This window comes from Fulmarus glacialis, unplaced genomic scaffold (genome assembly GCF_000690835.1).
Source record: "Fulmarus glacialis isolate BGI_N327 unplaced genomic scaffold, ASM69083v1 scaffold22882, whole genome shotgun sequence".
Classification (NCBI taxonomy): domain Eukaryota; kingdom Metazoa; phylum Chordata; class Aves; order Procellariiformes; family Procellariidae; genus Fulmarus; species Fulmarus glacialis.
This window is the reverse complement of record NW_009198751.1, coordinates 4,338-25,756: the sequence shown is the minus strand read 5'-3', so window position 1 is coordinate 25,756 and position 21,419 is coordinate 4,338. Positions and strand designations below refer to the sequence as shown.

At 35.8% G+C, this 21,419-nt stretch overlaps 1 protein-coding gene across 1 annotated transcript in view; it reads right to left on the bottom strand.

The window, feature by feature from the left end:
- LOC104073320 (IQ motif and SEC7 domain-containing protein 1-like) overlaps nucleotides 1–21,138 on the bottom strand; it is a gene marked incomplete at its 5' end in the record, with an annotated part of 29,467 nt that extends 8,329 nt beyond the window's left edge. The window contains 10 exons of the mRNA XM_009573038.1: nucleotides 1,007–1,183; nucleotides 1,871–2,032; nucleotides 5,405–5,504; nucleotides 7,221–7,346; nucleotides 9,674–9,703; nucleotides 11,320–11,459; nucleotides 14,015–14,181; nucleotides 15,012–15,134; nucleotides 19,414–19,575; nucleotides 20,951–21,138. Coding sequence (XP_009571333.1) covers nucleotides 1,007–1,183; nucleotides 1,871–2,032; nucleotides 5,405–5,504; nucleotides 7,221–7,346; nucleotides 9,674–9,703; nucleotides 11,320–11,459; nucleotides 14,015–14,181; nucleotides 15,012–15,134; nucleotides 19,414–19,575; nucleotides 20,951–21,138 — 1,375 coding nt within the window. The remainder of the gene's footprint in view (nucleotides 1–1,006; nucleotides 1,184–1,870; nucleotides 2,033–5,404; nucleotides 5,505–7,220; nucleotides 7,347–9,673; nucleotides 9,704–11,319; nucleotides 11,460–14,014; nucleotides 14,182–15,011; nucleotides 15,135–19,413; nucleotides 19,576–20,950) is intronic.
- Between the last annotated feature and the right edge of the window lie 281 nt (nucleotides 21,139–21,419).

Below are 21,419 nucleotides of genomic sequence, written 5' to 3'. Positions count from 1 at the left end.
AAAATCTCTTCTTTAGTTAAAAAAAGGAAAAAGATAAGCGGTGTCTACTACCAAAGTTATACACAGTACTGAAATTATGACTATACTGTAAATCATCACTGCAATTCAAATCAGAGTATGTAACACAGACTATGAACTGAAGAGGAAAAAAAAAAAAAAAAAAAAAGTTGCTTCTATCCCCAGAAGTACTTTCTGAATAGTGGGCATGGTGTTCAGATATGACTTCTTGTAAATGACAGAAATCACGTTTAACACTGAAAGACAAGGTTACTACCCGTGGTAGCCTGTATTACATGGGTATGCCAGCTGTGTATTACCAAGGCAAACCATAAAATAAAAACATACCAAACTTCCCCTGGCTTTTCTTTGGCTAAAAAATCACACCACCACTCTTTTCCAGTCTTTAGCTAAATTAATCAGTTAATAAATCTTAAAACACATCAGTGGTTTTGTGGGATATCAGTATTCTTGTCCACTAGGGCCTCCTTTATTATATTGGCAATAGTATTTCACAACAACCTCTTCTGCAAGAATTGGGAACTATATCTTGAGTTACAAAACAATAAAAGAGCATCAGGGACACACTGTATCTGAATTACATAGCTCTAGGCAGAATTTAGTAGGGCTTCACTCAATTTCATTCATCAATGTGGTAACACAGGTACACTTGAGCACAAAATACACAGAAAGCGGTCATTACACAGAGACCAGTTTCTTTTCTTTTCTTTCCAAACCACTTAAAATTTTTCCCCTGTCTTCCCCCTCCTTTAAAAGTATAAATAGCAATCTACAACGGTTTAAATGCTTTCAAATAGTGGTTGCTTAATAGAACAAGGGTAAAAAACAAACAGAAACTAAACACGAACTATGGAGGAGAAGCTATTTAAAATGTTTGACGTTTCAGTACTACTAGTTCTGAAAGCCCACTGTGAGCTGGGCTTTATAGGCATCATTCACACATCTTTGCATGCACTAGTCAGAACAAGGAAATGAAGGCAGTGCTTACCTGCTTCAGACAGGTCTCTAAGGGAGCTGCTCAGTGCACTTCTTTTCAGCCCCTCCCCAGTAGCATAGCTGTCATCCAGGCAAGCTCTGTTCAGCGTCCCATTGCCAGAATCTTTTTTCAGACTGGAGCATTGAGACATGCTTGGACGCACCACACCCTTCTGTTTTTCTAGCTCAGCTGAAACAAAGAGAATTTTGCAATTCATATTTATTGACTGTAATGGAGGACATGGTAACATCACAATTTCTGTATGTGATCACATATTACTGTGAATAATAGGTAAGAGTTCATTTTGGCACTGTTAAATGCCAGAGAGGAACTTCAACCCTATACTAACAGCTTTATATTACAACATACAGGATAAAAGGCTATTCCTCTTTTGGAAAAACAAAAGATAAAATTTCATGTTTAGACACTCACGTAACTTCCAGCAAAGTATATAAATTTGTACTATGGCTACCTAATTGAGAGAATACAGGAATTTCAACATGGAAATGAAGAAAAATTCAGTGAAATTTATTTGAAGGGCCATCATTGAGAATTTCAGAGTGATGTAAATTATCCCTAAAATTCTTACTGTGATTTATACTACAAATTACAAATCCATCTCTCCTCTGTCCCTTGCTATTTGCAGTTTGTCCAGGCTAAATTTCCACTGCAGCTACACTGCAGTAAATAATAGTCAATGAACTCAGCTGGGGCTTAACGTATCATTGGGATTTTCCTCTTTCTAGAATCAAAGCCATGGAAAAAACCTGCATTATTTTGAACTTTCAAAGAGTTCTAATGGGTTATACACACATTCAAGATTTTCTTATTTTGATTAGCTTGAAAATGCTCTATTATATGTACCTTTGTACTTACACTCTATTCTGTGCTTTTCCATTTCTTGAACCTCTGCAATTGACTCCCTCAAATCATCTGTAAACTTCTTCCTGTCCTGAGGATTTGGTGCATTGAAATTTATTAGTACTTTGATATCTGCTCCTGGAACAGCTGATGTGAGCCGAATACCGTTGGGATAATCTAGAAGAAAGAGTCAAGAAAAACTAAGCTCTGATTATTCCAATTACTTTTCTTTTTATAAAAAACCAACCAAACAAAAAACCCCCCCACAACTGAAGGCTTTTTACTAGTATTATCATATGGGGAACAAAGTCAGAGAAATAAAAGTCTAAAAGCACAGAATTAGAATGAAAATCCCTACGATACATTGGAACTACTTAACTGTCAAGACACCAAATAAGTATTGAAAGATAGTCTTTATACTGCTGTTACCCTTAAGGTACAATGTACAATATAAAAGAAAAATCCTAGGGGAAAAAAAAAAAGAAAGGGCGTAATTTTTGTTTCATGGAGCAGATCCCATTACCTACCTTACTCAATTGTGACCAAAGTTTTGCTGAGTAAAGACTACCTGAATACATCTTAAGTACTAGAAACTGTCTTATACTTTTAACTTAACGTTTGCAGGAAGACAACACACTAGCATGTACAGCTTTTAGTATTTCCTATTAAGTCGTGTCCCTGGACATCCTACTTTCGTTTTTTTTTTTTTTCTAAAAAAAAGTTAAAATTATCTGTGAAATTACATATTGAGGAAGTAAAAAGGGTGGTGGGTTTTTTTTTCCCTCTTTTGGCCCATATTATGGACATCTTCACAATAAAAGGCAGATTTTTCAGCAAACTGTCTTTGCCTCTTTTCTAGCTGCACACCTGAGAATGCAAATTTTAACAGCTCGTCAAAAATATCTCCTGGTTGAGATAAAAGATTCATTTACAGAAAGATAGCTTATAATGAAGATATGTTCTGCTGTAGAAAACAGAGTCAGCCTTTGATTGAAGCACAGACTTGTAGAAACGGGGTGTCAGAAAATCTTAAAATGTGCATTCTAATTTACAATGTCTTCTTTTACTCAACTGCCTGACCTTATTGGTTTGCTAAAGCTCTCAAATATTTACTTAAGTATTCAACCTGAAGTTCAAGTGCTCCCATGTACTAAAAATTCATTCCCAAGAACCAGCAGATGATGTAAGGTAGTCTTTTGCTCAAAGTTATTAAGTTTCAACAATATACAGACTTAAAATACTGAGAAACAAGTGCAAATGCTATGCTTTTTTAAAACCTTAACTTCCAAATCGAATTTGCAACTACAAGCGAAGCAAGTCCATTTGCCATTCTCAAGGTGAAAAAAGGTGCCAACTACCACGAGCTTCAAAGGGTACAGAGGGGAAGGAGAAAGCAAGAATCTGGGGCTTCTGCAAGGGTCTGATACCAAAATCTTGCACAGAAGCAATGTATAGCTGATCTGCCTCTCCTGACCACATGACAATTGCATCTACCTTCCAACAAAGACAGCCGCCTCAAGTTGTCTGCAGCTGCTGTCGTTCAGAATACAGCCAAATGGCCAAAAGTGCAGAGGAGCCTGGTGCTACGCAAGCTAACAGGCGGAGAGCATGGTAAAACAGCACGTACTGTTTTGAACACTGAAACTGGATATGCAGCAAACAGCTCTAGAAAGTGCACCACTTGGGGAAAAAAAAAAAAAAAAGTGTTTATGAAACTGAACAAGGAAACTTGATAACCCCAGAGTCACATGGGCTACCTTACATATGAACAAGGAACAACAGATCTCCACATACTAAACAAACAAAAGTATTTTATTACCAGAGATACTTCTCTACATCTTATTGATTAAGTATCAGGAAATACTGATGTATTTAGTGGTTTCATATACACTCTCTCTAAAGTGATCTGCTTGCTCTTTATATTTTCAGTGATTTTGACTGAAAATGTGAAATATACTTCCCTTATAGACTATTTATTTACTAGAGATAAATGACATTATTCTCCCTTTTGGAGCTCATCCATCCCTCAATGTAATTGACTTCTATTATTAGAAGTCAATTCTTCTATCATCAACGCCAACCATTTTGTTCAACCTCACCAGTAGCCATACCGTACTTTTGTTGCTTCTGCTGTAGTGAATTTTATTCACTTGAACCCAACTGATTCTGACAGCTGCTACACACAGATTTACTGAATAGCATGACGGCTCCAGCCAAAATACCCCAGAGCTTGCTGGGGACAGGGGAAACCAAGAATATGCATTTACAAACCAGAGGGGAAGAATACTTCTCTTTCCCAATTGGAAAATACTGCATACCACCTGACAGGCACCGGTATTAGAAGTACAGTCAGCTCACTGATTCACTGTAGTGAATTCACCTTAGGAGCCCAACTACGTCTACTTAAGTGTCTCAGTTAAAATGCCTCCAGTTCACTGGGACGAATCCAGCCTTTTACTCCTAGTTCCACTATAGATATTTTTAAGTTTATTTGAATAAAGTGTTTCTACTTAGCATGCTTACGTGATTTTTAAAAAAAATTATTTAACTTGACATCAGAGGAATTATATATTCTTCTATTTTTAGTAGAATCCAGGATAGAAATATTTGGCCTTCCTCTCTAAAATGAATTTTATGTCATATAATGTGTGTACAAGAGAGAGAGAATGAATGTGTACGCATATAAATAACCTGCAGGCTACATCGCTGCTATAAGCTCTACAAAAATCTTCCCTTTTGAAATCTCTGGATGCTTTGACTCAATAACAGCGACTTCTTTTGAGTGAGATGAGCATTGGAGCACATTCTCAAGCACAGCGAAAACTAAAAGCTTTCCTCAACACAGAAAAAGCACAGAAAATACTGGATGTCACAGTGAACTGTATCTGATTTATCATGAAGGTCAAGGTTTGGTTTACAAACCATTAAGTCAGGTCAAATAGACTGTCTCTCTATGTACCATACAAACAACTATGCTCTGCTACATTATTACTGATGTTGTCTCTGGGCTTAAAATCTACAGGAGCATTAGCAAACTACTTGCTTTTTGTTGGGTTGTTGTCTGCTGAGACTAATCTTGACAAGCATTAAAGATAAAAAGAATATTGGACTGATGCAGATTACAATTGACATAAACAAAGGTGTCAGAAAATACAAGCTTTAATCCAGACTCTCTGTATTTATATTTGAATGAGTGTACACTACTTAGGCACAAAGTTAAGATAAAAATCAGGAAAATAAATTAAATAGTGCTTTGAATTACACATACCATTATAATAGTTATTATTTATTATCATATATTCAGTTCCAGCTAACTGTACCATTGACTCAGCAACAGATATAACATATTTGTTTCTTTACAAACATTCTATTCTTTACAAGCATTCACAAACAACACATTTGGCTAGATTTGGCTTCTGACTACAACCAAAAAAAAAAAAAAAAAAAAAATCTAACAGCAAGTCCTGTCTATCCCTTTCACTCACACAAGTTTTTATTTTATTTTATTTATAAATAAAATGGTCATCTAAAAAGATAGGAAAGACTTACACTGGTTCTCAAAAAGAAGAACTTGCATTCCATAGAGGGAAAAGGACTGTCGAAAACTGTATGTGACTGAGTTCTTCTTCTTTTGAAAAATCTTGGTCACCTGAAAGGTATCAAATAAACAAAGTTAAATATCCCTTTTACCATATGTGTTTGTGGAAAATTATTGTTCTTAAGAATTAGCATACAAGAAAACATTTTATGCCAAAGCAAGCTATAATCTGCCAGAAAAGATGAACTTGTAATTTTTTCCCTTTTTTTTTTAAAATGCAACTGGTGTATTTAATCTACTACTACTGAAGAAACAAAGCTAGCTTTGAAGCATTGGTATCTCTTAACCAGAAGGTTTAATATTTTATCCAGATACAAAGCCTTTGTGTTCTCTATTCTCCAGAACTCTACTTCTTGAAAGTCCAGAAAAAAAAACAACCTGCATCATATTGTGAGTATCCCCTCCTAGTTGTAAATGTGAACATGCTAGCAAAAATGTAAATATGTTTAAATTTTCCTTTTTAAAAAACTTAGCTGCTACCACACTTTCTTTCACGCTTTTTTCTTACAGGCTGACTACTGGCAGGACATGCCTATGGACCTCTCCATACCTTAGCCCTTATTCTTATGTGCTGTGTGACCTTCCAAGCCTGCTTCACTTCTGTGCACCTCCAAACACTGTCTTACACTACCTCATCCAATGATGCCCCGTTTTCCCTATGATTTGTATAGCACCTGTCTCAATAAAAGCTCTAAGTCTGTGGAAATCTTTACTTTTTGCTACAATAGAAGTAACATACTACTACTTACCATCAATTTTGGGGTTCTCCTAAAGTGTGAATGCAATCATTCTTTCTCTTCAAAACCAAAAGGTTTATTTTTACTAGTTCTTTCTAATTTTAAATTTGGTGATGGCATTTTACTAGAACTGACAAATTTGGTCTGTATTACTCCCAAAACAGTTTGATAAAACTACTGACATCTGAGTAAGTAATAAAAAACGACAAAAAACTTGCAACCCGAAGACAACAATCTTCCATCATTTTATACCCAAGTTCACATTTACAACTAGGAGGTGATACTCACAATCAAAAGGAGTAATTTTTTTTTAATTTACTTCCTCGTTTTAAGGTCTGAAGGTATGCAAAAATTACACACAATAAAATTGTGCATCTGAAGCATACCTTTTTCGTAACAAAACATGAAATATTTAGTTTAGTTCTTAGTTCCCAGGTAACAGCCAAATACATTCCAAACAGAGTGCAACAAATTTTCCTATTTTTAAGAGTAAATCAACCAAATAATTCCAAGCTGTCGCTAGTTTTGTATGTCAGTTTTTCAAAAGACTGGGTCACACTATAAAGTCAACTGTAAAATGTATTTCAACATATCCTATTCCTATTTCAATGAATAGACATGTCTGGTTCATAGAACATCTGGGGAATACAAAGTAGTATGTAATTTTGTTTTTCCACAAGTAACCTGAATTCATTATTCACAGAATAAAGGATGTCTCCGTTTATCCATTAGGGAAATGGGTAAACTGGAGGTAATTTTTGTTCTTTATAGTAAAAGCTATTGCATGAAAGCACTTTCTTACAAAAGAGTGTAGTAATCAATAAAAGGCTTCAGTTTAAAAGCAAATTATTTATAATGAAGAAAACTAAGAAAATTTCAATCTTAATCATCCCAAAATTATTGGAGTACAGACTAACAGGTAATAGATATTTATTTTTAGGAATGCTTATGCAACTTAATGCCACTGATTTTATGGAGATGGGCATTTCTGAATACCTCACTAGAAGTCTATCCACCTGAAAGTACATACCACAAGAAGATCATTAAATAAAAATATTTCTCGCTGGTGCAATCCAAGCTTCTGAGGTTTATTTGGATCTGGAACTTCAAACAGCCTACAGTAGCAAACAAGCCTCCGGTGGGGTAGAGAGAGGACCTATGATAATACCAAAGTTCATGGTTAATATAGCAATATTTAGCCAAGAAAGAGCATCTTTCATACCCAGAGTTTTTTTTTTAATTCTTCAAATATTTTTACCTCTAAGCCCATTAGACTTTTTTATCAAAGGACCGACAACAGAAAAATAAAGATTTATATGCCACAAACTTGCATCAAAATTCTTACATAAAATATTCTCTAACAGCTTGCATTCCTGTATATGGATGCCAATGGAAGTTTTACTGGGGATAGAGTTTTACTTTGTGAAATGATAAAACCTTGAAAGAACTTAAGAGTAAGCAAGTGGGAGCTCAAAGCAAAGGATGTTTGCTTTCCTGAGCATTTTTACATATCTTTATTAGAAGAAAGGATGCAAAGCAGCTTTAGCTTTTGTGAGACTGATACACTGATGTTGTAGATTACGTTTTGTCAGCCACTGAATTAAATCAGTTTGTTCATTCCCCAACATCAAGGAAATGGTGACATCAGGAAAAAGTAAATGCATTTTCAGTCTGGCTTATTTTCTCATGGTGGCAAGAAAACCAAGAATAATTTTCCATTTTCTTATTTGAAATGTCTGCTGAAGCTATCTCCAAAGCTGCTGTTTTCAACCTAGTGAGACTTCATTTCTTTCAAATGCAAATGATGGTATCTTGTCAACAACATTAAAAGAAATCTTTTAAACTTCAAAAATTTGAAGTAGAGAATATTCTTTGGTAACTAGACATATATTTCATTTATATATTATATTTCTTTTTTATTCCTGATTCTGCATGGGAATGACAAGATTTAGTAGGCAAAGAAAAACAGTCGAAGACTGTTAGTGCTGCTTCTTCCTCTACATGAGCAGGGGAAAAAAATGAAAAGAAAAAAAAAAAAAAAGAGGGGAAAAAGAGTTTAGGATTGTTTAGTATTTACTATCTGCCCTTGTTCCTGTTTGGTTATCAAGTCATTTGGTGAGATTCCCGTTTTTCCCCAAAATCCAACAATAACTAAACTAATAGCAGATAAAACAGTAATAGCATTTAATTTATCTATGGCATTAGCTTAATTACCCTTCCTGAACTTGCAAGGAGAAGGTATTTAAGGAAAAATCTGACATGTTCTAAAGGAGCCAGTGTGGTGAAGAATGCTGGAGAAATCAGTGTTTTCTATTTTCAGGCTATTCTGGTAACTGAACAGCTTACATGGGTTCTCAGTGAAAAGTGGCAGGAATAAACGTTGCATGTTCTCATCCTCTCCTACCTCCAGACTTAGTTTCCCCAGCACGTGGCAGTCTGAGATTTGCTACAGTGAGACAACAAAACCCAGGGGTAGTCACTGAACCTATGAACTTGCAAACAACTACAGGGAGCTCTGGTATTGAAATTTAACTACAGCCAATGCTTTCACTCATAGCAATAGATGATCCAGTAAGATTCCCTTCCACCATATTTTATAAAGGTCACATCTTTCAGTTTGTTTTTACAGTCCAGTGGTACTGCTAGACATGCATCCATGAAACAATGACAGGTATTTCACTTAGGAATATGAAGCTAGCTTTGCATGATTTTTATTGTTTACACAGAAAAAGCAAGAAATAGAAGACTGAAAAAAACAAATGAAAGTTTTAAGTTCCTTCTCTGGATTGTCCTTAGTGAAGATGCTAATGCACAGTGCAGTTATAATTGAGAAAAAAAAAAAAATCATTAGGATCAAATTTGTATATTTCAGAGCCCTACATGCACTCCTCTGCTATGAGGTGGTTTCTTTGTTCAAAACTACTAGCACTAATGTTATCAAGAAATTAAAGTAAGTGGAACACTGCATTAGAAGAATAGTTTTAGGATTATTATTGAATATGCCTATAACTTAAATCTGGAATCAATATTTTTCTGTGTTCATCTACCTTTCAGAAGAGAACTGTTAAATTAACCGGCAATATTTTTCTAGAGTATCATTCAATACTGAAATGGACTAGAAAGAATAAACACACCAGGGCCCAGGTGGAAAGGTGAGGTGCAACTGTAATTTTACTTATTTGTTTATTCTTTACTGGCTATCTAATTTCTACAGTGATAATATCATTTGAAATGCATAAAAAGTGTACTAAAAAAAGGTCTAGAAAACTCTTGGCAATAAATTAAGCAGTCTCTGGGAAATATATTTTTAAGAAAATCGTTATACTTTGGAGAGTTATTACTACAACAATAGGAAAATTTTGCTTGAAAGAAGTCCAATTTTTAAAAAAGTTAAAATGTAATAGAATGCATTATTGCCAATTTAAGAAAATGCTGCAGTTAAAATGACTATAAATTTTGAAGGAGTATGAGAGAAATACCTACACAACCAAGTCCATGATGCAGAGATCCAATCTACAGTAGAAAGACATATACAAGTTCGTTAAACTTCAGAGAAACACAGTACTGTATCATAGCAAGTAAATACGTCATGGACTTACTATGACTAAATGCCTATAAAGTAAAAACAAATATTTCTATCAATAAAGACTGTTGACTGTTTCCTAAATTTTATTTCACACAGTTAAAAAGTCTCTCAACAGAAGAATCCTTGAACCTAGGACTCCATTGAGGGCATTGTTTTTTTAATGCCATTTAATTTACAAGGTCAGGATTAGTTTTAGGATTTGAATTGCCACATGCCTGAATAAAAAAAGAACCATTAACAAAAAACATTTCCCACAGAAACCTATATATAAGCCTAAATCCCCAAACAATTACAGAAAATAAGTTTCAAATGAAAGCATAAGTGACTGCAAAATACTGACTTCAGAATATTTATTTCCCTTTTCCTCAAAAATATGTAAAAGCTTTTATTAAGGAAATTTTGCTTTCTCTCTCCTCTGCTCTTTCCAAGAGATCTCCTCAATATTTCCTGATTGCGAAACAGAAGTAAATTCTTCTTTTTTTGGTGGTCCCTCACTCCCTTCCCCCCCTCCATGTTGAGGCTTATCTGAGAAGAGATTACAATTTAAAGCTCTTCAAAAGCAATAGGGAGAATCTTGAGATCCATGCTCTTTTTCTTAACAAAAAATCCCCCAGCCCATCAGTCCCTGCTGCAGTAAAGTTCCCCAGAGCTGATAAAAAAACTGATGTAGGAACTTCAAAAACATGCCAGTCTAGTCTTTTTTTGGCTCTGTTCTGGGCTGGCTTTGTGACTACTACTACGAAGATTTTCAGAAGATGACTCTAGGACTTGAATTCAGGAAGGCTGAGTATCCATTGTCCCTCTCCACATTAGATACCATTGTTAGCATGTAAAATATTGGTCTTAATATATCTGTGTTCACTCAGCTCCTAAAACAAAGGGAAAAATGCTGTGGCCTTCCTTTTCTCTCTCCTTTTCCAACAGATGCTTTGAAGATTAATTTATACAGCAAAGTATTTCAGGATGTTTCCCACAACAAAGCAAGAGGTATCTTTGGATGCTCAAACCCAGCACTAGAATCCCTGGAACCTGATTTCCAGATAAGTTCTGAGACAAAATGACACAATTTCCCCTTACAAATACCAGTTCATAGAGCTAGCTGCAAAGCTGAGAAAGACACTGACGTGAACAGAAGATCGCTATTACTCTTGTAAATTATGGAGATATAACTGATAGTGTAAATGTTGAAATACAATTCTGTACAACATCACTTTAACAAAACACTTCAATTCTCTTGAAACAAACATGAGAACTACCTAGAATGCAGGTATTTCAGTATTGTAAAGCTTCACATAGAGAAAAGAGTTTAAGACTCATAACATCATCACTCATGAATACCAGACTGCAACAACAAAATTGATCTGCACTGTGAATACTCCAAAATTAAAACCAACCTTACAGCAAATTATTATTTTGACAGTTTCTGCCTTTTGCCTTTCATCAACCAATTTATACTTCCAAGCGACACACTTCTGTATTATTCTATACTGTACGTTGCCCTACATCTCCTTAGTAACTGTCAGGCAGCACAAAGTGAACTTACCGGTTTCTTTCCTACTATGAGTTTTTCAACCTTCTGGACTTGGGATACATGATCCTCATTTGTCTTCAGTTCCCGTTTGCGGATTCGCTCATAAATCCCAATCAGCATTTCTCGGGGGATATCCTCACCATCATCCACACCTGCAGAAGCCAACAGTTTCTATTATCAGTCTGGCTCTGAATGATCTAACAGACACTGCTATTTCTCAGCAATGTAGGCTTCTCAGCAAGGAGAGGATAAAAACATGGGCAATCTTTGTTTCCTCTGCTAACAGTAATGCCAACATTGCCTAATTCTGCTGATGTACTTGTTTATGCTGTTTGGTTTTATAGCTGTCAGTACTCTGTCAGCTAAGATCTCCTGTGCTGCTCTTGTGCCTACCTTACCAAAGCAGCAGAAGTTATGTTACTCGTTACTGAAGCACTGATTTTTGTCCAAAAGCTTGCTGCCCCCAATACGCCAAGACGTTGATGGAAATTACACAGGTTTGTTTTTTTGTTTTAAAACTCTAATCTAAAACTAAGCCATAAAAAGGCTAATTTCCTATGTAAATTCTTCTCTTTTTTTCTTTTAAGTTTCCTCTGTTTGGTATCAAAGCTCAAATGAGTTAAACAACCCTTTAGGCACTAAAATCTCCATATGACCTCCTCCTAGGAGTATACCACTGGGAAGAACAACCATTCCATTTTGCCTCTGTCCCAATATTACTCAACACTGCTCATAAAATAATTTCGTACAAGAGAACCTTATGAACACCCAGTAAAATTAATTTAACCAATATTTCCTGTATGATTTAAAAAACAATTAATTTACTCTGGAAAAACAAATCGACAAAATAGCCTAGTTACAGTATTATTGTTTAGCATTGTGTGATTATCCTTGGCATGTCAGTATTCTAACAAATGCCACAGTGTCTTGAATGCTTGATCCTGAATTTTTAATAGCAGTGAAAGGAGTCCAATTTCAATAAGTGACTTAAAGCTGGATTTCCTGGGGACAGAGAGATGCATGTCTATTTTTTTTAAAGAGGTTTTAAAGTAATAAACTCTTATTTCCTATTCAGAAGTCAAAATATTTTGTCACCCAGTTGAACAAACTGCTCACATAAAAAAATACTGTGATAAAATACAGTTTCTTTGCAACTAGAAGCAAGCAAAAATGTCTCTGTTCTGTTCCACACCAGCAAGTCTTCCACAGACCACCCTTTCCGATCCAGTCACTTAAAGTTACAGGCAAGGTAGCCTGTTACAAAAATGCCTACAATAATAAGAAATTCCTGGCATTCGGGCTGGAGCTCAGAGAGAATATACTGCATTTAATACAACAAATATAACTGTAGTATTATGCTAAGAAATATCAGGCCTTTTTTAATCTTTGTGGACTTCATGACAAAATCTCAACACTAAGTTAAATTTTGCTAAGCTGAAACATCTGCTAAACATAGATCATTCATTGCTGTCTTATATAAATCTAAGAGAATAAAATCACCAAACAGGACTTTCATTTTCAAGATCTGAAATTCCAGAACACCACAAGTATTTTGTTTTTACTAGTACTAAAATGAAAGTACCACATGCACACATGAATACAAACTGCCATGCATCTGAGACGCGACAATATATTTTTATATATTAAGCAACTCGATTCTGTTTCTGCCATTCAGCCCACTTTTAGATATCACTGAGAAAATGGCTGTTAAACAATACATTAGTACTTGCTGGTGCCTGCAGTAGAGGGCCTATTCTGCTACCATGCTGCTACATCCATTGTTACCAAAAGAAGAGGGACTGTGCACTAAGTTGTGCTTATTCTGTGCTTAAAAGCAGGGGGAGGAGGAGGAGGAAGAGGAGAGGGTTGCAATGGCTGAGCAGGCAATTTTCCTGGCCTTCGCACAAACACATAGTAATGGAACTGTAGTAAAAGCTGCTTTTTCCTCATGGGCACAAACTACTGTAAAGGAAAAAAAAGGATGGAGACTTCAGCCTCATTTTATTTCTCTAAAATCTGAGTGCTCTTCTGTGACAAAGGGTAAATGCTGTCTGATCCATTCTTCCTTGAGTGCCCCGGAACAACAGGAGGTATCATCTCCTCATGCACGATCTTCCTCCTCAGCTCTACTTAGGCAGAGCTGAGCACTGGCTGAGCTGATACTTCATAAAAATCTGTTCTTCTTCACCAGAAAGAACCAGGATAGAAAGATCCGAGATAGAAATTTGAAAAAATATCTGTATTTTTTTGGCAATCTAATTGCAAGCTTAGGTATGCCATAGCCTGGCAAATAGTTTCTTGATCAGAAAATACACCAATGAAGAAATCAAAATGAAATTTCTGTGCTATTTACCATGCACCCTTCAGGAAGGTTTTGGACTTGGAATATTTTTTTTCCCTACGGAGAATTTAAATCTTTAGTTTATTTCCAATAGTTCTCATCATGGCATAGTGATTTCTGTTCCTTTATATATATACATATATGGGCATAAAAGGACCTGACAAGATAAGAAAAACACTATATGCTTAATTCTGTTTTCACTATTCCAGAAATAACTAAAGCCTGTAAAAATGACAGTAGTTTTAAGTCAGGTGAAATCAGAATCAAGTGCCCTGTATTTTGCCTTTTTCCCAGAAGATACAGTGTCCCTCCAAAGACAGTTACAGGGAAAAGCTTTCATGACCTTCATCATTAGAGTTTGCTTACCCCTTAGATTCTTGACAAAATCTTCTAGCTTCATTTTGCGTTCTGGTTTCACATTTGGGCTGTACATATCTGTGTTTAACAGTATGATGGCAAAAGCTAGAATGAAGATGGTATCAGGATTTCTAAATTGTCTCACAACACCTGGATTGCAGATACAGTATCGTTGGCTGTAAAAAAAGCGAGGAGGGGAAGCTGTCAGAGCTATGAATTACTATTCTAATTCCACCAAATAAACCAACTACTACATTCCAGAGGCTGAGCAAGCTATTATTTACATTCCATACATATATTTAGCTTTCCGTCCACATATTTTCATACGCCAATCCTAGAATATGGAAGGCTTTTGTTTTCTACTACCACTGTAACTTCACTTCGTACAGATTCTGCGCTACAATAACTTCAGTATTTCATTTTTTTCAGTGAGTAATACCTCTAACTCCAGGTAAGAATACAGCATTGATTTTAGCTTACTGCCACATGATGATTTACATCTCATCCTGCCCTGGACAAAGTACGCTTGTGTTAGTATTAATAAGTTAATGCTCTTTATTCCACTATCCTTGAAATGCTTGATGAAAGGTTGAGAGCATATATACTCTAAAATGTAAATGGTCTTATAATTCCACTCACATAAACTATTATATCCAAATACGTTGTTAGAGACATACATTGTTAGAGACATTCAAAAATTCTTGAATATCTTTGCAACTGATGCCAGAAAGAACTTCTAATTGAGAAACCTTACTACATTGATACAAATGACATACATGAACCATACATACATGACATACATGCACCAGCAAATAAAACCTCCTATTTCACACTTAGCAAAACCACCACAAACGACATGCTGTATTTGAAATTGTATGGAGCTCATAAGGACACTGCAAATAATCAGCGAAGTAACTTAGATATGCTCAGCTTTCCCAGTTCTCCAGTTTGACTGTTAGACAACAGCAGGTTTCTGGTGACTGAGTAATTTATTTCAGCATCATACCTAAAAGCTTCAATGAGCCGTTCTACTTTCTGGGCTTCTCCTTGAACACGGATATGAGCCTGAAATTTCCTGAGTGCTTCATCCAGTTCCATTGTTGAGAAGTCCATCTCATCCACAACACAACTAGGATAAAAACATATTGTCATTGTGTCTTTTAATTTCTAACAACACAGTACCAAAGGTAAGATTTCGAGACAAAAAAAAACACCCTTTCAATTTTCCATCTCTTGTAGAGATTCACAGAGTTTTTTGAACTATTCAGCAGCAATTGGAATAATTACAGGTAAGCTGTGAAGGAAGGACTGCAAATAATGGATCAATGAGAATGTGTACATGTAAGCAGGCCCTTTTTTTTTTTTAACAGAAGAACTGCTGGAATGACAAATGTCTGACCAATGTAAGTGACATACCATTGCCAAGAATAATTATTGGTTTTGTGCTTCCAAACAAATCAATTATTACAATGCCTATAATAATAATAAATAGTTTATACTGCTCAAAATATCATATATCCAACAGCCTGCAGCAAGCATAATAATCTGTACAAAATGGCTCTGTGTCTAGGAATGTTCTTACATACGGAGGGAAAAAAAAAAAATCTTGTTTGGATACTCTCTTACTATTACTGTAATTCTCACCTCCTCATCATTTGCCATGTCTTTCAGTTAATATTTATGGAGAAATAATTACTTTCTTGCTCTGAAAATACAGTGCTGACAAAAAATAAAAAAGAAACCAGTGTAATATAATCAACAATGTGAACTCTGTCATTCTAACACTTTGTTTAAAGACTACTTTAAAATCAGAAGCTTACAAATTTCCTTTCTTTAAACTTAGCTTTTAGTTTTTAAATAACCAGACATGAGTCACTGCAAGTAACAGCACTATAATGCAGAAACCACAGAAAAAAAGCACAATCCAGTTTTAAAAGCCTTTTCTTAAATGTATAGCTATACAATGATAAATTAGAGTACCTCACATTTTTCTTCTAGTAACATTGTAGCTAACATAGATTAATACCAAAGCAATTTATTCACTTTGCCTTGAATATTCTTCCCTTTACGCAGAAGCGCGAGGAAACAAACAAACAGGCTTGGCATTTTTCACACCCTTTCCAATCCACACCTAAAAACCTATTATCAGTTCTGCAATAATGTTCAGAGTCTTCCCACCTATTGTAAGTTCTGTAACACTTTCAAAAGCTCTTTTCTCCTTCAAAGGTGTAAAGCACATGTGCAGACAAGTTGGAGTCAAAATGAAGTAATGAGTGCAATTAAGGACCTCCAGAAACATGCTGGCCAACAACACAATGGGGAGGGGTCTTAAACAATCTTTTGTATGAACTATGGAGACAGCAGATAAAACACCATGGTCAATGTTCTTAAGTGGAACCCGTACTTTTCTGCAAAAATTTCAAAATAGTAAACAAAACTTTTCTAGTGGATATGTAATGACAAAAACGGGAACAAGATACTTTAGCTAGGTCATTACAGCGAATGAAAACATGGGAGTAAGAAAGATCAGACACATTTGTTTAGTTTTTGTTAACAATAGTTAACAAAATTATAATTCTTGATAATAATATCATGATCACAATGACAAAGAGAGCATGATTAAATGGACTTTAGTCACTGCAGGAGAACTTGAGTACATATGTACTCCGGGTGAATAAGCCTGTGCCGAACGACCACATCTTCACTGTTACATGTCCCGGGCAGGTAAAAACAAGAAGCAGCTAAGCTTCACCACTTCCAGGGAGGCAGATAATTGAAACTTCTTCCTGGGAACTATCCCCTGCTTACCACCTCTCCACAAAATTTAGGCAAGACGAGTGGAACATACCACTTGCTGGGTCAGCACTGCTACAACCGCCTTGGTTCTCTGCTGTAGCACTTGCCTGTACTCTTGCATATAACTGTGTAGTGTAACGGACCGAAATGATGGAGTCCCATACAGAGCAACAGAATGTCATGCTTTCCCTCTCACTTTTAAGTGTTCTTTATGGTGGTTTTATTTTATTCTTTCTTTGAGTAACTGTACTTTCGTTTTCTAATGCAAAGTGAAGACACAGTAGGAGGTCAGATCCTCAGCTACATCTCTGTTACGTAGAGCACTCCCTGGTCAGGCAGAGAGAGAAAGCTGAGGCTCACTGCAGAACAGCAGCGCTTTGGGAAGCATCTGATGTGCCCCAAATGTTGGCCAGGGCAACAACATCAATGCCAGCTATGCCAGCCCCACGCCACCCAAACAATGCTTTTACACTTGAGCTACCACCAGGTAGCAACTACAGTAGGCCCAGAATGCAGCTCTTGGTCAAAAATTTAGGCTACTCGAATATTTTCTAAGCTCCAGTGAAAAGAAGATTTCAAACAGTTAAAACGCCCTAATTTACAGGATCTGGGAAACTTGAACACAAATCAAAGCAAGTCACTTGAAATTGAATTGTGTAACAGGAAAAGGATCATCTGTTAAAATATCTTTTCTATGTAACAACCTGGAGTTATTATCAGTTCAACAAAATCTACCTCCAATCTGTAAATGTGATATTTAAGATGAAATGCTGTTCTATTGTCTCTTTTAAAGAAAAAATACCTTGTTCCTGTTTGCAGAGAAGGTTCAGAACACTATCAACAGAACTGCACCGCTTACAGGGTGTTCCTTGTGCCAAAGCATAGCTGAAACAGCTTATTTAAGAATAGATTAATTTCAATAAAAGGATTGTTGTGGGGTTGTAGGTAGGTGATTATGACCTTACTCTTAACAATTCACCTCATCACAGATACAGCATCTGGCTTAGCAGAGACACACTTCTACTCACCCATATTCTGCTAGTCTGTTTGAGACAGTGAGGGCAAACAATTTGTTCAAGATCACAAAATGCATCATCTAAGATTATAAATCATCTCGTCCTGGACCTGTACTGTTTTCTTTTAAAAAATTAGAAAATACACACTCTTTGGAAAGTCTTCACGCTAGTCTGACTCATAATTGCAAAATCCAGATGATCATTACAAGTAGCTAATAATGACTCACGCTGAATAAGGATTGCATCAAAACCAAGCCATATTCTGTTGCTCTGTATTGTAAGTCTGGCTGCATGCTTTGTTACAGAGGCTTTTCTATTGCTTTCTGCTGGGTATTGTACTATAAGGCAGCCTTTAACAAGGCACAGGAAAGAAAGAGAAAACCTCTAAAAAAAGGTCTACGGCATATGTACACATGTCATTAGCTGTATTAATACAGTGTTCAAGTTTGCAATTTGAGATACATAAGTTCTGACAGCATAATAGTAAGATCAGGATGACTGTAGAGAGTGTGACCAACATCTTTGCAATATGAAGCCAGTGAGAGCAGACTATAAGAAATATGCAAAGAAAATACAAGGTGTTGGCAGACACTTTGTATCACGATACCATAACCTTAAAATTTTTGCCATGTATCAATATTACATATCAACATTCAGTCCTCAGGAAAGACAGCATCTATAGACTAATGCAAATTTCAGTACAGCTTTCATTATACTCTGGTTAAAACCTGTGGTCAGAATTTTTCCTAGTCTTCCTTAACGGGCAAGATGTAGGGTTTTTTGCTTTCATTCTCAGCATTTTTGTTAAACATCTAACTACATTTTTTATACAATTTCTTGAACAGAACTGGACTAAAATGTATTCATGTTTAGAGATCAGTATATCAGATTAAAAAAAAAAAAGCCCCAAAAGAATACGCGTTTTAAATGAACACCCTCTTAAAATAAAGCAACTTCTTTTTTGGTCTACTCCGTATGTAAGGTATGTAAGGTTTAGAAATTTACGACCAACCTGCTAAAAGTCTAATTTTCTGCTTTGAATTTCTTTGGGTTTTGAAACAGTTTTTGTTTATCTAATCTTTTGGAAAAGAACAGTTTGTATAGATCTTGTCAGCATATGCCTGTACAAGCTGAAATCCCTGTTTATCTAACATCTGAGCCATTTGGCTGTAATAATTATTTTCATGTTCTGTAACTGATGAAGCCTTATGTTGCATATAATATTATTTTGTTTCATTCAGTAAATTATTAGAGAGCCTGAGGAAGAAAAAGACTTCGAAATAACATACTCCAACGCCAATGAAATTAAAACATAAATTTAGAGTAAATGTACATGACTACAGGGAATATAAATCCTTGTAAGTATCTTGTTGGATCAATAACAGAAACAGTAACTTAGCTGGAAAGCAAAGAAATAAATATTTGCTTATGTGCATGTCTTCTTTCTTAACGCTTAGAGTCTGGTCTCCCCCTCCTTCAGAACAAGATCCAGACATAAGCACAAAACATTCAGAGACCATTACTACCTCTAGCTTGATGAAATGTTGTACCTGAACACTAAAAGATGCTTACCTCCTCCCCACACACAATACTCACTCTAATACATCCCGGTTGAACTGTTTTTGTCGATTTCCCAGAAATTCTCCAATCATCTGTCTGCTGAGACCTTTCCTTTGCAGGAGAAAGTGGGCAACACCAACTGGAGTGTCTGGCACAAAACCTCGCTCAATTAGGTACTGGACTCCTTTTTCAGGTTTTCTGAGGAGAAATGAGAATGCAAAACTATTAATTTTCTTCCTGAAGGCACCTGACTAAAATTTTACAATTTTGCCAATCACTTTTGACTAACATACTACTAGTATGTGCTAGTACAGTTTCAGGATAAATGTAACTATCCCGTAGAACACACTGTTCATTGTTAATAGCTTACTAGCTTTGAAACACATCTTTGCATGTTATTACACATTTCCCGGCTCCGTAACCCTTCCAAAGAGAAGCTTTACATGCAAGGCATGAAAGTCAAAACACTTGTCAATGCAAAAGACAAGCCCAACACCAGCTACTAAACGCTCCTGTTGCTGGGAGAGATGTACCTTTCAGAAATGGAACTAAAAAGCTGCCGATGAAAAACAAGAAACAAAGAACACCCCTGACCTCCCACCCCCCCACTGTCAAAAGTTAAACTTATTGAATAAAAACATCTGAAGAGGTACAACTTGCAAGCTGTGAATATAAAAAATAAGGGAAAAAATAAAGTCAGTCACGCAAAAAGAAGCAATTAAAAATAGTGGAGCTCCCATCTAATTTAGATTTTTTTTTTCTTGTCCTTTAACACACCCGTTGCCCCAGATTTCCCTCCCTCAGACAAGCACTTTCATAGTTTCTACAGTGTTTTACATCTCTTTATACATTACCTCCAGATTTAGCTGTAACCATTTTCAGATCTCAAACCAAAGCAAGCCAAAGCTACTCATTTTAACATATTAAGAAGTGTGTGCTGCGGATGGAATTCGTTTCTGGCAATAAATCTACTGCTTATAAAGGCAAATGCTGCTTATATTTTAAAGTGATGTAAAACTTCCCTTACAGCACATATTGTGCACTGCATCCTCCAGCAGTGTGACACAACAGACAACCATAATTTCTTTTAAAGATATTAAAGGGATATCTTTACAGAACCAGTAATCCCATCATCATCTTTACTTTGTAAAGAATTATAATATAATGTCCACCTGTACGAGTGAATGATTTGCAGCAGGCTGGATGACGTTAAAGATATTTCCTTTAAGGCAAGCAAAATCAATTTCAAAGGACAAGGTGACCGTACTATTTTTATACAAGGTTGATCATACAACCATAACCCTTCCTCAGGGTTTTTAATTGCAAATAACATTACTAAATACATCACCATTCAGTTCTCCTACTCTTTCACATTACACTATTATACACTTAATACCCTATTAAGGGTTAGATAGATCAGAGATATATATACAATTTAATCAAAAGTGATTTCTCAAATCTCAATTTCTTGCATCAGGCTTCGTGGCTTTTTTCATCTGAAATAAGATTACACATATGGTCATCTTCTAAATACAATCTTGTAAAATGAATCTCCTTCATACTCAAAAAGTACCCTTTTTCTTGTAAGTAACTGCTATGTTCATATGCTTTTGAGTTGTATTGCAGCATTCTTATCTTTCTGAATTTAAATTCACAGCACGCAACGAAAACAGGAATAGTTTTCTCCATCCCCCTTGTTAGTGAGCTACGTTTGTCCATAAAATTCAGTGATACAAACCCAGGAGAGTTCCTCTCCAGCAACTGTCAAAACAGAAAACAAAGAACACTACCAAAACGCACAACTTGATCCAAAGATCACCTTTACTTGAGATATAGGAAATGCTGGATTGTTACTTATTGTACTAAACCACAACTTGAACTCTTACCACTTCCATAAGCCTGCCCATTTAAAATCATCACAAAGGTGACACACGATTTATTTTGCATCAGTTCCTATGTAGTTGTATAATTTTACATAAGTCAGGGTCTGCTTTTTCACATCAGCAGCTCTGCTTCTGGTTCAGCAATATGAAACCAATTGT